This window comes from Raphanus sativus, unplaced genomic scaffold (genome assembly GCF_000801105.2).
Source record: "Raphanus sativus cultivar WK10039 unplaced genomic scaffold, ASM80110v3 Scaffold2628, whole genome shotgun sequence".
Taxonomy (NCBI): Eukaryota; Viridiplantae; Streptophyta; class Magnoliopsida; order Brassicales; family Brassicaceae; genus Raphanus; species Raphanus sativus.
In genome coordinates this window covers 1-14,609 of record NW_026617936.1, presented here as the reverse complement: position 1 = coordinate 14,609, position 14,609 = coordinate 1, and the positions used below count along the sequence as shown (strand labels likewise).

General features: G+C 38.2%; 4 protein-coding genes and 3 long non-coding RNA genes across 10 annotated transcripts; 3 read left to right on the top strand and 4 right to left on the bottom strand.

The window, feature by feature from the left end:
• Nucleotides 1-6: 6 nt before the first annotated feature.
• Nucleotides 7-1,177, bottom strand: LOC130505833 (uncharacterized). 4 transcript variants are annotated; one of them, XR_008941819.1, is made up of 4 exons: nt 837-1,177; nt 557-745; nt 345-396; nt 7-241 (listed from the first exon to the last, which is right to left on the bottom strand). It is a non-coding gene; the product is annotated as an uncharacterized LOC130505833 (long non-coding RNA). The 4 variants fall into 4 exon arrangements; XR_008941821.1 differs by having other exon boundaries at nt 9-61; nt 171-241; nt 557-1,177; XR_008941818.1 differs by having other exon boundaries at nt 557-1,177.
• A 726-nt stretch (nt 1,178-1,903) lies between these two features.
• On the top strand, nt 1,904-3,036 carry LOC108820354 (agamous-like MADS-box protein AGL97). The gene has a single exon (XM_018593304.2). The coding sequence runs from the start codon at nt 1,951-1,953 to the stop codon at nt 2,860-2,862; it is 912 nt and encodes a 303-aa protein (XP_018448806.1). The 5' UTR covers nt 1,904-1,950; the 3' UTR covers nt 2,863-3,036.
• Nucleotides 3,037-3,199: 163 nt separating this feature from the next.
• LOC130505834 (uncharacterized) lies at nt 3,200-5,661 on the bottom strand. Its single transcript, XR_008941822.1, has 3 exons — nt 4,109-5,661; nt 3,732-3,820; nt 3,200-3,605 (listed from the first exon to the last, which is right to left on the bottom strand). It is a non-coding gene; the product is annotated as an uncharacterized LOC130505834 (long non-coding RNA).
• A 353-nt stretch (nt 5,662-6,014) lies between these two features.
• Nucleotides 6,015-7,281, top strand: LOC108820353 (agamous-like MADS-box protein AGL97). The gene has a single exon (XM_018593303.2). It carries the CDS (start codon nt 6,128-6,130, stop codon nt 7,028-7,030), a length of 903 nt encoding a protein of 300 aa, XP_018448805.1. The 5' UTR covers nt 6,015-6,127; the 3' UTR covers nt 7,031-7,281.
• A 453-nt stretch (nt 7,282-7,734) lies between these two features.
• Nucleotides 7,735-9,627, bottom strand: LOC108820807 (uncharacterized). The gene is made up of 7 exons (XR_001944397.2): nt 9,496-9,627; nt 9,196-9,349; nt 9,031-9,104; nt 8,659-8,928; nt 8,400-8,589; nt 8,183-8,301; nt 7,735-8,110 (listed from the first exon to the last, which is right to left on the bottom strand). It is a non-coding gene; the product is annotated as an uncharacterized LOC108820807 (long non-coding RNA).
• Nucleotides 9,628-9,948: 321 nt separating this feature from the next.
• LOC130505836 (agamous-like MADS-box protein AGL97) lies at nt 9,949-11,344 on the top strand. Its single transcript, XM_057000450.1, has one exon. It carries the CDS (start codon nt 10,093-10,095, stop codon nt 11,110-11,112), a length of 1,020 nt encoding a protein of 339 aa, XP_056856430.1. The 5' UTR covers nt 9,949-10,092; the 3' UTR covers nt 11,113-11,344.
• Nucleotides 11,345-11,714: 370 nt separating this feature from the next.
• LOC130505835 (CDPK-related kinase 8-like) lies at nt 11,715-14,595 on the bottom strand. The gene is made up of 11 exons (XM_057000449.1): nt 14,014-14,595; nt 13,797-13,927; nt 13,693-13,734; nt 13,511-13,619; nt 13,362-13,440; nt 12,982-13,278; nt 12,771-12,886; nt 12,585-12,692; nt 12,441-12,503; nt 12,191-12,358; nt 11,715-12,112 (listed from the first exon to the last, which is right to left on the bottom strand). Exons 1-11 carry the CDS (start codon nt 14,539-14,541, stop codon nt 11,969-11,971), a joined length of 1,785 nt encoding a protein of 594 aa, XP_056856429.1. The 5' UTR covers nt 14,542-14,595; the 3' UTR covers nt 11,715-11,968.
• Nucleotides 14,596-14,609: the final 14 nt, after the last annotated feature.

Here is a 14,609-nt window from a genome sequence, read left to right as displayed (position 1 = left end):
TAAGGATCATCAAACGTGCGGAGCATAGCTTTGATCTTTTCGTGGATCGACTAATGTTTCACTAATCAGTTATATTTATTTAAAAACTAGATGGTATTTGTGTGATCATGTAAGAAAATTAATGAATTATAAAAGATAGTTGCAAACAAATAATACGGAAACATTCATACCTTTGCATCTTTAACATACTGACGGCGAAGAAAAGGAAGCAAATAGGACACCAACTACGGCAAACCAAGCACTGCGAAAGAAGAAAGTATTATATAAGAAAAGCATCATGTTCTGAACAACGGCTTCTCCACAACAAAAAAGCAAACGCCAAACTCAACAGAACCATACATTACCTTATATACACCGCTGTAAAACCATAAGAGCCTCAAAACCAAATCTTGTACACTTGTAATAGAAAAAAAGAAACATAGGATACTATAATCAATCCGAGTGCTAACTTGAGTTGGACAAAAAGGACATCTAATTGAGGCTCATAACAGAGTATCAGTCTAGAAAGAGAATTAACAAAGGAAGAAATAATTACAGACTTGTGATGTAATTTCACCTCTAAAAGAGAAGGGTGGCTCGATCAGTCATAAAAACAACCTATAAGAAAGAAAGACATGTCTTAAAACAAGAAATCCAGTGAGATTTTCAAGAAACCAAGTCCTGAACTGGCAAGAAAATTGATGACTATTAAACTGGCAAGAAAATTTATATCCTCTTCATCCCTTTTGCAACAAGAAGAACCTACCTGCAAAAGAGAGGCCAACTACGCAGTGAAAGTGAGCCGTTTCAAAATACTCTAGAAAAAAGGAATTACATCGAACATGTTAAGAACATACTTTCGAGATGATCGAGATTACGAATTTACGAGACCTAATCGTATCCCTCTGTTACACAACGTCATTCTCAAATAGCGGACCAGTGAAGAAGTTTACGAAGCAAAAACTCTAGAATACAAAAATAATTATGAAAACGTACGACGACCGATGGATTGATTTGATTGTCGTCGACATGAATGATCGATCTTACTCCGCTCCCAAATTAGACTCGATACTCTAATTTACAAACACACGTATTGGAACAAAACCAGAAACGACGACCTACTCGACTGCGAATAACGATCATCGATCCAAACCAATCTCTCTCTCTCGATCGAATCACACGTACGCTTTTATTTATAGTGAATGAGATCTCAACGGTTATATTTTAAGAAAATTCAACGCTTTTGTCCACCTGGCATATGCTTTGATTCTTTTACCGTTGGACTCCATATTGAATTCAACAGGTGTGCATCACTGATTCGTACAGGAATATAACATTCCTTGGTAACACAGACCCAAACTGCTCGTGCGTGTAAAACCTTAAATGATAATTTTTTTTCTCAGAAATTCCAAACACATATTTTAATCTAGCACGTGAAAAAACAAATTGAAACATATAGAAAAAACCCTAAATGATTCTCTTTTAACTTCAAGAATCTTAAACTAAACAAATTACTCTCTCAAAAAAAAAAACTAAACAATTACATCAACATATATTTTATTCTTTAATCAGTTACACATTGGACATTTTAACCGGATAAATAGTCTTTTATTCACACAATGTCAAAATTCGCAAAATAGTCTGTTGTTCAGAAAAAAGAAATCAAACCGGTCTTGGTTTGATGTGACTTAAAAAACAAGGAAATATTATAAGTTAATCCAACTTTAATTACTGATTAGTTTGTAAAAAGGAAATAGTCAAAGTTAATCAAATTTAATGACTGATCAGCGGATAATTAATTACAACACAAAACCTATATAACCGACCAGATAGAGATCGAGAGTGTTCACTTTGTTATCTTTTTTTCTTTCTCCAACGCGAAAAAACATTCGCACTCGAATTTGTTTAGTTTCGCCTCTGTAATTTCTAAAACTAGGGTTTCGTTTTTCTTTGCGAAGAAGAAGAAAAACAATGGTGAAAAGAGGAGGGACGAAGAGGAAGGCTGTGCTAAAGAAGATTGAGGATAAGAACTCAAAGGCTGTAACTTTCAGTAAACGCAGAGAAGGTCTGTACAGCAAAGCCGCACAGCTCTGTGTTATGGGCGAGGCTCAGATCGCGATCTTAGCGACTCCTTCTTCTTCCACCTCCAACGTCCCTTTCTTCTCCTTCGGTCACTCTTCCGTCGATTCGCTGGTCTCTGCGTATCTCTCCGGTCAAAGACCAGTTCGTGTCCCTGAAGAAAGCAAAAAGATGAGGGAGGACATAGGAATATGCATGGCTCGGAAGGAGCTAGGGCTTAGTAATTGGTGGGAGAAGGAGAAGCTTGCGACGAGTAAGAGCCTTGAAGAAATCATGCAAGCGATGGAGTCCATGGAGATACTGATTAGGGATGCAGATCGGTTGCTTGATGAGGACGCCTTTGGTTTTAATCAGAGAAAAGGTAAGAAGAAGAAGGACGACAGCAACGATGTTGTTCTCCAACAACACCACGGAACTGGTAAAACCCTAATCGATGTTGATGATGATGATTTACTACCTCAAACCCTAATCACTTCAGAGGATGATCAGATCATCTCTGTTTGTGACAGTTTCTTCAACTATAACAACGACAAGAACGCTGCTGCTTTATCAGCAACTCATGCTGAGGAAAATACTGAAGAGTGGAGCGATATGGACTTTGAGCAACTCCTCAGTGGTTTTGAAGAAGAAGATGATGATGATCATCATCATCAGATTGAGGCGGTTTCTGAAAACTCTTGCAGCAACATGAACAACAATGCTCAAAACCTGTTTGATCTTGATTTGGCTAATGTTGAATTGGATACAATTTTTGAAGGTTTGGCCACCCTTGATGCTGAGCTTGTGGCTTCTCTACTCATGTGATGATTTACTAGGTAGTAAGTACTGATGTTTAGTTCGTATGTAATTTGAGAAGAGTCCTGTTTGATCTTGCATCAGTTTCCTTCTTTTTCTCAGATAAGAGAAAACTGATGCAACTCAAACAGGTTCAACTTCAGTAATGATAAAAATTTGTATTATTCTCTAGTTCAATATTTGTAGTCCAAAATCATAAGATTCTTTCTTTAATGAAATCTTTCTGTAATCAATTGGATGACTTTTTACACTTTTCACTGTCGTGTTTGTCTATTTCTTCTGGTTATTCTGTTTGGACAGATCACATCCTTCAGTTGCAAAAGTTTCTCATATTTCTGTAAATCATTGATCTCTCTCTCTGTCTCGCATGTTGAGTTACAAAAAGTTCCAAACTATAGAAGCTGAGCAGTGAACTTACCATTGTATTACTCAAGTCTTTACAAAACCTATTCTCTTTGCTACACTTGTCACTACTAAAGCATGAAGAAGAACAATCTCAATCTTTGTTGACTATTTTGATTGGCAAATCAAATTACGTGCCTCCTTAGCCCACTTATCATATCCCTGAACTTTATCAATCTTCGTTGAAACAATTGTACTCTCTTCCCCTTCCCCTTCCCTTTCACAAACAGCAAACCTTCCTTGTCGTCCCCAAGCTCTCCTTCACTCTTCCATCTCCACGTCAGTATCCATATACTGATGTAAGCTTAGCAATCTGTAGCCAAGTGTTCTCATGACGAATGTCCTCGAATCTGAACAAGATGGTGGAAACACAGACATGGAAGCTAATCCATTCTTCAAAGAATTCATATAACGTGACTGGGATGGAGCCTCTGGCAATCCATCTTTCTACTAACTTCTATGTATTGTTTACTCACCCTTCTCTCAAACTTGAACTTTCTTGAGAAGATCAGATTCACTTGTTGTTGAAACAGCCAAATCAGTATTCTCTTTGTATATTCCCTTCCTTGAAAACAAGCATGAGCCAAGTAAAATGATGGTGAAAAAATTCATTTTTCTGCAACTTGAAACATAACCACTGCCAAAATAGCTTCACTGGGTTCCAAAACTAGGTTAAGTGAGTTAATGGTGTCTGCAGCAAGACAATGTCTTAATAATACGACATTGAAATTTCCAAGTTGTAGCAACACTTTTTTGTAACAGCAACATCACTCTCATGATAAAATCTTAAATCTGAACTTAAGAAAGAACCACTTGAATTGAGTAGTATCCTTATAGCTGCTTCATCACTTACATATAAAACTGCTGCACACCACCAAGGTCTTGTATCTTCATTGGTGATATATAGAAGAGTAGCCTTTCCTCATGCATCTTCTCAAGCGTTGGTGTAATCTCCATATCAGTTGACACTCAAATGATCCCCATGAACCAGGAATTTCACTTGCGTATTTTTGTCAAAATCGTTTTACAACCTATAGAAAACACGATAAGCTTTTGCCAATTGTAACAGCTCCACAGAGTGTCTGATAACAGAGTATGACACACTTTGTATGCAACATAATAATATCCTTTAAGATAAAGGAAAATAATCATCAACCAGTGTTTGATACAGAGTATGACCTTATCACAACACTTTTCTTGATTCCAAGACCAACCTCCTCAACAGCCAAATCCAAAGCAGCCAGTGTTACTTCACTTTCAAGCCACTCTCAAGAAGCTGCATCGCCTTGTCTCCACTCAGCAAGTAATGTTTTCGTTACGCTCTAATACAGAAAGATCTCAGAGTGTACCTTAGTTGTTCAGAAACAAGACCAAGCTCAAGATTAAACTCTACAACATACAGGACACACCCTTGGAGAAGAAACGGGTGTGACTACTGAGCTGTTCCAATACCTACACAATTACCCAATTTCAATGGTTCTTTGCACCTTCTCTAGCTACTTATTAAAAAAAAAGAACCTTGGAGGCACGAGTGAGACGATCACCAACAGCAATATAGGGAATTTTCTTCACTAAGTGGATAAAACTTAGAAGTCAAAAGTCTTTTTTTTTGTGCAAAACAGTGTAATACGACAAATGGAAGAGACGGATGTTGCTTAATTGGTTCAATGGTTAAAAAGTTTAGTCAGCTTACATGGATCAAAAATGGTAAAAAGGAATGTCAGCTTATTCTATGACCTCACTATGTTGTTAACTCTAAATAACAAACATATCCAAAGCTAAGCAAGAACCGTGAACTTAGCTATATGTCAGGCAACAAAAGATGCTCATGGGAGACATAAAAATAACAAGAGCATGCAATCTTAAGATAGAGAAACAAAAGAAGGTCAAGTTCTTTGTCGACCACTATTTCTTGAGCTATTTCATGTCTTTGAAAGCGCTCTTCTGAAGCATATCAGTGAGATTCTTGTCTCGACACATTATTTCTGACGCTTACCAAACTCATGTTTCTGATACAAATTCCAAATCTTACAGAACTCACTCAGCACCACTTGTTCTTCTGGCTTTTACTCAATAGTCAAATACTATACCAAACACCCACAAAATCGACTTCAATTACGAAACAAAGAGAGGAGAACATGTGTTTTTCCAAAAAAAGACCTGACATTTGCAGTCAAAAGGTTTCGTAATTCGAATAGATTAGCAAAACGTACAAGGCAAGCAAACATGCATTACAATTTTGATTTACCTCAGGGAGATGATTAGATGAAGAACAAAGTTATTACATGAACAAAACGAAACAGATTTTTCTTTACAAGAAGGAAGCCAAGTTTAATCAGAAAATCCAGAGCCAATTGAGGAAGGAATAATGTTATGTAAGACAAGAGATTAAAATATTTCTTTTTGTTTCAAAAAAAAAAGACAAGAGATTAAAAAGCCCTAATTCCCTAATCGAAACCCCCAGAGAGAAGAACAGAAAAAGAGAACCGGTTTGGTCCGATAATTAATTTATTTCCATCTCTCGAACCGAACATGGTACGAGTAAATAAATTAGGTTTTGATGTTACTTTAAGAAAAAAGGGAATATGGTCTAAGTTATATCCAAGTGTAATTACTGATTAGTTTGTAAAAAGGAAATAGTCAAAGTTAATTAGTTTTTAATTACTGATTAGCGGGAAATTAATGACAACAACGTAACCTATTTATACAGACCAAATAGATGGAGAGAGTGTTTACTTTGCTTTCTCTTTTTCTCTAAAGCTTCTCTACTCGAAAAGCTCTGTAATTTCTAAAACTAGGGTTTCGTTTTCTTCCTAAGCTCTGTAATTTCGCTCTGTAATATTGAAAACTAGGGTTTCGTTTTTCTTCAACAATGGTGAAAAGAGGAGGGACGAAGAGAAAGGCTGTGCTAAAGAAGATTGACGATAAGAACTCAAAGGCTGTAACTTTCAGTAAACGTAGAGAAGGTCTCTACAGCAAAGCCGCACAGCTCTGTGTAATGGGCGAGGCTCAGATCGCGATCTTAGCGACTCCTTCTTCTTCCAACTCCAACGTCCCTTTCTTCTCCTTCGGACACTCTTCGGTTGATTCGTTGGTCTCTGCGTATCTCTCCGGTCAAAGGCCAGTTCGTGTCCCTGAAGAAAGCAAAGAGATGAGGGAGGACATAGGAATATGCATGGCTCGGAAGGAACTAGGGTTGGGCTATTGGTGGAAGGATGAGAAGTTAGCAAGATCGAATGATCCTGAAGAAATAATGCAAGCGATGGAGTCCATGGAGATACTGATGAGGGATGCTGAGCGGTTGCTTGATGAGGACGCCTTTGGTTTTAGTCAAAGAAAAGGTTCGCTTGTTGTTCCCCACCACCACGGAACTGGTAAAACCCTAATCGAAGTTGATGATGATGATTTACTTCCTCAAACCCTAATCACTTCAGAGGATGATCAGATCATCTCTGTTTGTGACCGTTTCTTCAACGACAAAGACAAGAACACTGCTTTATCAGCAACTCATTCTGAGGTAAATTCTGAAGAGTGGAGCGATATGGATATTGATCAAATCCTCAACGGTTTTGAAGAAGAAGAAGAAGATGATCATCATCATCAGATTGAGGCGGTTTCTGAAAACTCTTGCAGCAACAAGAACAACAATGCTCTGTTATTACCAGGTGATGATCAAAACCTGCTTGATCTTGATTTAGCTAATGTTGATTTGGATACAATTTTTGGAGGTTTGGCCACCCTTGATGCTGAGCTTGTGGCTTCTCTACTCATGTGATGAATGATTTACTAAGTACTGTCTGTTTAGTTCGTATGTAGTAATTTGAGAAGAGTCCTGTTTGATCTTGGATCAGTTTCTTTTTTTTTAACTCAGAAAAGAGAAAACTGATGCAACTCAAACAGGTTCACTTCAGCTTCGGTAATGAATGATAAGTGTTTGTATTATTCTTTAGTTCAATATGTGTCCTTTTTGTAGTCCAGAATCATATGATTCTTTCTTTAATGATAAGATTTTGAGTTTGTATTACACCTTTCACTGTCTTGTTTTGTCTATATTCTGATTATTGTGTTTGAACGGATCACATTTTCATCTTCAGTTGCAAAACATTTCTCGACTTTTCTGTTAATTACTGATCTCTCTCGTTCGAACCTATTCTCATTTCTCACAAATTCAATTATAACCAAAGTATGTTGTTAAGTCTATATAACAAACAGATCCACTTAAAAATGTTTAGTGAGATCGTTCTTTAATCAGTGTATGCCTTTTTTACATTTTTGACAGTTGTCTACTGGGACTTGAATGTTTTTTAAGTACAAAATAAAAAGAGCTCTGTATAGTTCTTGTGGATATGTGTTTGCTATTTGTCTGGACAGATCCCATCTTCATCTTCGGTTGCAAAAACGTTTCTCATCATTCTTGTAACGGTCTCTTTCTTGCATCTTCAGTTACAAGAAATTTGAACCTATTGACCGGTTTAAACATAGGGGGGCCAACAAGCTCAGTAGTGAACTTCCCACTGTACTACTCAGTCTTACACAAATGATCCTCACCTCAAAGAGTACAAAAGGAATCTCTTCTACACTTGTCAATACAAAACATGAAGAACAATAAACACACTCATCACCTCTTAATAAGCATTAATGTATTTACTCACACAATCCAATTCTCAGAAACCTCCAAGTCTGTTATTTGAGGATTCCTATTCTTTTTATTACATAACTTTTCACCGATGGCCGAACAGAGACTCCATGTAAGAGTTTAGCAAACCCAACGAAGCTAAGTTTCCCATCTGTGTGTGTGTCTTATCCAATCATGAAGAACCGAATGTACTGTAATAGCTGGTCCAATCCCAAGTTCCTGCATACTCAAAAACAACATGTTGTCAGCTTTAAGAGGAACTTTGTAAAGAGCAAACACTGCTTAACTTACAGAAGCGAGTTCTTTAATGACGATGGCTCTGTTTCCATTCTTCTCAAATAGCTCATAAGCATGAGGTATGCTCTCTTCCAGACAATCAAGCGACTCATGTTGATGAACGTTTATTGCAGCTGCACAAACATGACAGCCATTGAAAGGAGCATTGGAACTAAACTTTTTTATAGTATCTACTACAATCTGAAAAATCACACAGAGAAACGTTTCTTACCAAAGCAAGAAGCTGCATTCCCTTGAAAGAGCCTCTGTCCAAACAGAATAAAATGCAACAGGGACTATATCACCTTTAGAGAGAAGAAAAGGGAAATTTAAAAACAGTTTAGAACCGATCTAATGTTTTCTAAACTGATGAGGCCATCTTTGTTTGGTGCAAGGAGAGAAAATTGAGTCTTGGACAATGCCTGTAGAGAGAAGGACATAATGGTTAGAACATAGTCATCAGTGTTCTTCTCAAAGTACTTAAAACATACCCTAAAAGCAGCTTTGCGGCAACGAAGAAGATCGCAAGTAAAACGTTCTGTTAAAAACTCATTCATATCAGCAGCATAACCACGGATCCAAGAATGCACCTGTAATGAACCTCATACCAAACCAGCAAAATATGTCAACTATTACTATCAACAGTTCAGTATTGTTTCACTTTCAAGCCACTCTCAAAGCCAAGCTGCATTGCCTTGTCTCCTCTCAGCAAGCAATGAGATCTCACAGTGTACAAACAAGATCAAGCTCAGGGGTTTGACCTAATCACACACAGAGACAGAACAAATAATAGGAGCAATCTTAAGACAATGATAAAGAAACAAAAGAGGGTCTAATAACAAAGAGGGGAATCCATTACTCACTGCTTCGATCTGTTGAAGCAATTTCTCGTTCTTCTTGAGCTCCTTGCCTTTGGCAATGCTCTTTGATTTTTTGCCTAAGAAAGAAAAGAATAATTAAAACATTACTCTGTTTAAAATCAGCAAAAAAGAAAAAAAAGAAGACCTCTGTCACATGTCATCCCTTACTTGATTTCAAGATAAATGACCTCAACTGTGTTCCTTCACTTTCAAGCCACTCTCAAGAAGGTGCATTTGCCTTGTCTCCTCTCACAGTGACGTAACAAGCAATCTTTTCGTTATGTATGTTACAGAAAGATCTCACAGTGTACCTAAACCCTCGCTGTTCAATAAGACCAAACTCTGAATAAATTTCAATTACGAAACAAAGAGAGAAAGCTAAGACATGAACATGGCTTCTCTCAAAAAGTTACGTAAAACGTATTAAATCAAGTAAAGATGCAAAAAGCTTTGCAAATCTTGATTTACCTCAGAGCCATCTGTGGATCGGAGAGATGAAGAACAAAGTCCAGAGACTAATAATAAGACAGATTTAAAAAAACCCCTAATTCCATGATCGAAACCCTAATTCCATAATCGAAAGAAAGAAGAAGATAAGGGGCCGCTGATGCAATTTTAGGGGGAATGAAAATCTGGTTCGGTAATTTATCTCTTTCCATAAGTCGAACCGAACTTGGTACGAGTAAATAAATTAGGTTTTAATCGAACCGGTCCGATTTTGATGTTACTTAAAGAAAAAAGGGGAAATTGGTGTAAGTTAACCCATCATGTTTAATTACTGATTAGTTATAAAAAAGGAAATAGTCAAAGTTAATTAATTTTAACGATTGATTAGTGGATAAGTTAATGACAAGAACGTAACCTATTTATACAGACCAAATAGATGGAGAGAGTGCTTACTTTGCTTCTTTTTGTTCTAAAGCTTCTCTACTCGAAAAAGCTCTGTAATTTCTGAAACTAGGGTTTCGTTTTCTTCGTTAAAAAAAGAAGAGATTTGGCACTCGACTCTGTCTAGTTTCTACGCTCTGTAATATTGAAAACTAGGGTTTCGATTTTTATTCAACGATGGTGAAAAGAGGAGGGACGAAGAGGAAGGCCGTGCTAGAGAAGATTGCCGATAAGAGCTCAAAGGCTGTAACTTTTTCGAAGAGAAGGGATGGTCTCTACAGCAAAGCCGCACAGCTCTGTGTTATGGGCGAGGCTCAGATCGCGATCTTAGCGACTCCTTCTTCTTCCAACTCCAACGTCCCTTTCTTCTCCTTCGGTCACTCTTCGGTTGATTCGCTGGTCTCTGCGTATCTCTCCGGACAGAGGCCAGTTCGTGTCCCTGAAGAAAGCAAAAAGATGAGGGAGGACATAGGAATATGCATGGCTCGGAAGGAGCTAGGGCTTAGTAATTGGTGGGAGAAGGAGAAGCTTGCGACGAGTAAGAGCCTTGAAGAAATCATGCAAGCGATGGAGTCCATGGAGATACTGATTAGGGATGCAGATCGGTTGCTTGATGAGGACGCCTTTGGTTTTAATCAGAGAAAAGGTAAGAAGAAGAAGGACGACAGCAACGATGTTGTTAAAACCCTAATCGATGTTGATGATGATGATTTACTACCTCAAACCCTAATCACTTCAGAGGATGATCAGATCATCTCTGTTTGTGACCGTTTCTTTAACAACAACGACAAGAACGCTGCTTTATCAACAACTCATGCTGAGGAAAATACTGAAGAGTGGAGCGATATGGATATTGACCAAATCCTCAACGGTTTTGATTTTGACAAGGAACCTGTAGAAGAAGATCATGAGATTAAGGAGGTTTATGAAAATTTGAAAGAGTGGAGCGACATGGATCTTCAGAACCTCCTCAATGATGTTGAGAAAACTGAAGAAGAAAAAGATGAGCATCAGACTGAGACGGTTTCTGATAACTCTTGCAGCAACAACAAAGCTCTGTTATTACCAGCTGCTGCAGGAGAATTGAATGATGCGCAAGAAGAGGTGCTTGGTTTTGATATAGCTGATCTTGACTTGGATTCCATATTTGAAGGTTTGAGCGGCGATGAATTTGCAGATTCTTTTCTCATGTTATGATGAGAATGAGTCAATGATTACTAGGTACTGTCTGTGTAGTTCGTATGTAATTTGAGGACTGAGGAGAGTTCTGTTTGATCTTGGATCAGTTTTTTTTCTTTCTCATATAAGAGAAAACTGATGCAACTCAAACAGATTCAGCTTCGGTAATCATAAGAGTTTTAGTTTGTATTATTCTTTAGTTCAATATTTGTAGTCCAAAATCATATGATTCTTTCTTCAATGAAATACTTCTTTAATCAATGGATGTCTTTTTACACTTTTCACTCTCGTGTTTGTCTCTTTCTTCTGATTATTGTGTTTTGAACAGATCACATCTTCATCTTCAATTGCAAAACGTTTCTCATCTCTATTGTTAATTATAGATTTTCTCTCGCATTCTAGCACATAAACAACTCAACAGAGTACTAAAACTATCTGCTACACTTTGACACTACTAAAGCATGAAGAACAACAAACACACTCGTCTTTTTTAAGTAACTGCAAAGTCTATTAAAAGCATATTAGTGTCTTTACCCACATAATCCAATTTTCAGAACAAACTCCAAGCATATTAGTGCCTTTTAACTTTTCCGGATCTCATTACCTTTGAGAACAAAGAGAACACAAAGTCAAAATCTTTTTGAAAATAAGAGAGAATGTTTCATGTTTAAATTCCTTTATCTTTCTCTTGACTTCTTCACATAGAGTGAGAGTCAGTGTGGTTACTATTTTTATCACAACAAATCTTCTTACAACTTCTCTTGTATGAAACTTTATATTCCCTTTTACAATCCTCACTACTGATCCAAAGAATCAAAGTAAAGATCTTGACATCCTCTTTTTTTGCTTCGTCAGTGTTGGATTTTCATTAACTTCACCGTGGAGTTTTCACCGAGGGTCGAACAGAGACTCCATGTAAGAGTTTAGCAAACCCGAAGAAACTCAGTTTCCCATCTGTGTGTCTTATCCATTCACGTAGAACCGAATGTACTGTTATAGCTGGTCCAACCCCAAGTTCCTGCATACTCAAAAAACAACATGTTGTGTCAGCTTTAAGAGGAACTTGGCAAAGAAAGCAAACACTGCTTTAACTTACAGAAGCGAGTTCTTCAATGACGATAGCTCTGTTTCCATTCATTTCAAATAGCTCATAAGCATGACGAATGCTCTCCTCCCAACAATCAAGCGACTCATGCTGATGAACGTTTACAGCCGCTGCACAGAACTCTTCCAAGTCCATTCCTCTGTGTTGAAGTCCATTTAGCTGTAAGAACATTACAAGTCATTGATAGAGAGAGGTATTACAACCAAAACTGTTTATATAGTATCTACTAAACGTTTCTTACCAAAGCAAGAAACTCTGGGACTCGAGACTCCTTCATTTCTTCTGTTGCATTTCTTGAAAGTGCCTGTCCAAACAAATGCAACAGGGATTAGATTAGATTTACTACACTGTGTCTGTACCTATCAAAAGAGAAGTTTTAACCAACCGATCTAATGGTTTCCAAAGTGATGAGGCCATCTTTGTTTGGTGAGAGGAGAGAAAATTGAGTTTTCAGGTAAATAATCTCATCAGTTATCAACGTCTTGGACAATGCCTGTAGAAAGAAAGAACACAAGAATGAGAAACTACTGACTAGTCTTTAGACAGTGTTCTTCAGTGCTTTAAAACATACCCTCAAAGCAGCTTTGCGCAATGAAGAAGACCGCAAGTAGGCCTTCATCTGCCTAAAGATCAGGATATCAAACGGTATATTCATATCCCTATTATAACCACGGATCCAAGGATGCACTGTAAGAAACAAAAGTAAAAAAAGGAACTGTGACTACCAAAATAGAAAAGATATGTGTCTATAAAGAGCTGTGAGGTTAAAAAAAGGAACTGACTCAAGGCTTGGGAAGCTGACATTCTTCTCCGAGGATCCTTAAACAATAACCGCTTGACAAAGTCTTTAGCTTCAGAGGACAAGAAGGGCCAAGGAGCTTCATCGAAACTAGGGTCAGCTTTAAGAACCGCTCTGAAGATTCCAGATTCTGTTCTTGCCCAAAACGGACGGCTACCACATAGTAGAATGTATGCTATGACTCCAATGCTCCACACATCTGCTTCTGTTGTGTATGATCTGTGTAGAACTTCAGGAGCTACGTAGTACGCACTTCCAACTATGTCATTGAGTCTCTCATCTACTCAAATTAAAAGAACACAAATTAAAACGCCATTTCTGAATTTACTAACCATAATAAAAAATGATAATATGATTATGAACCTGGTTTAACAAAATCTGATAAGCCAAAGTCTATGGCTTTGAGCTGAGAGTTCTCCTCCTTGGAAGTGTACAAGAAGTTCTGATGATCAAAGAAAAAAACATTAAAAGAGATAATCTTCTTTCTGGTTCACACAAAAACTGTGACTCACCTCTGGTTTAAGATCTCTATGAACAACTCCTTGGAGATGACAGAAAGCTACAACGTTTAGGATTTGTATAATTACTTGTTTTGCATCCTCCTCTGAGTACTTCCCTCCCCTACACAACAAAATATGAAATTTCAGAACCAATCTCTAACCATATGTATTTTAAACTTAAAAATAGCACACACCTTGCTAGTATTCTGTCAAGTAGCTCACCACCTTCACAAAGCCTGCAAAATTCAAGTTACTTTAATTCTTTAAATCTAAACTGATTCAAGGGAACTTTTCTTACTCCATGGCAATGTAGACGTTAGCATTGTCCTCAAATGCATCATAGAACTGAACCAGATTCTTATGTCCAGATAAAGCCTTTAGAATCTTCACTTCCCTTCTCACATCTTCTATAGCTATTGCACTTGTCATCTATAACCACAAAATGAACCAACACACATTATATTTTGAAATATGCAATCATCAAAAAAAATAAAAAAGAGAGTTTATTGTTATACCTTAGATTTGGGGATGATCTTAACAGCAACCACATGACCTTTGAGCTCACCTCTCTTGAACTTAGCGGAGCAAGTATACCCAAAATGCCCTCGTCCAATCTCATCCCCTAACTCCACTCTGCTCTGAAAATCCTTCGCAAAGCCGAACCTTTTGTCGAGCCCCACCTCCTCCCCCTCCTCCTGCGGCGGAGCCTCCGCCGCTTCCGCCGATAAAGCGGCCTCCTTTTTAAATTTCCTCCGCCGTAGCGCCGCGCGTATGTGTTTCGCCGGAGACGGAGGGTTGAACGCGCGCCGTAACTGGCGGAGCGGCGTGCTCGTCGCGCTCTTGCTCTCTCCGCCTCCGTTGGCGACGTCGCGGCTCTTGTTGCGGCGGTGGTGGCGAGCGGGGCTGGGGGTGTAGAAGGGGAAGAAAGGAGAGGCCTTTGCGGCGGAAGGGGTGGGGTTGTTAACTAGGGGGTAGTCGTTGCCGGGGAAGAAAGGGTTGTTGGGTCTGTCGGAGGTGGAGGGTTTGGAGGTGCAGCCTCCCATGATCTCCGGCGAAAGTAAAGGAAGTGACTTTGTTGAGGTATGCTATCAAAGTTCTGATTTTTAGACAG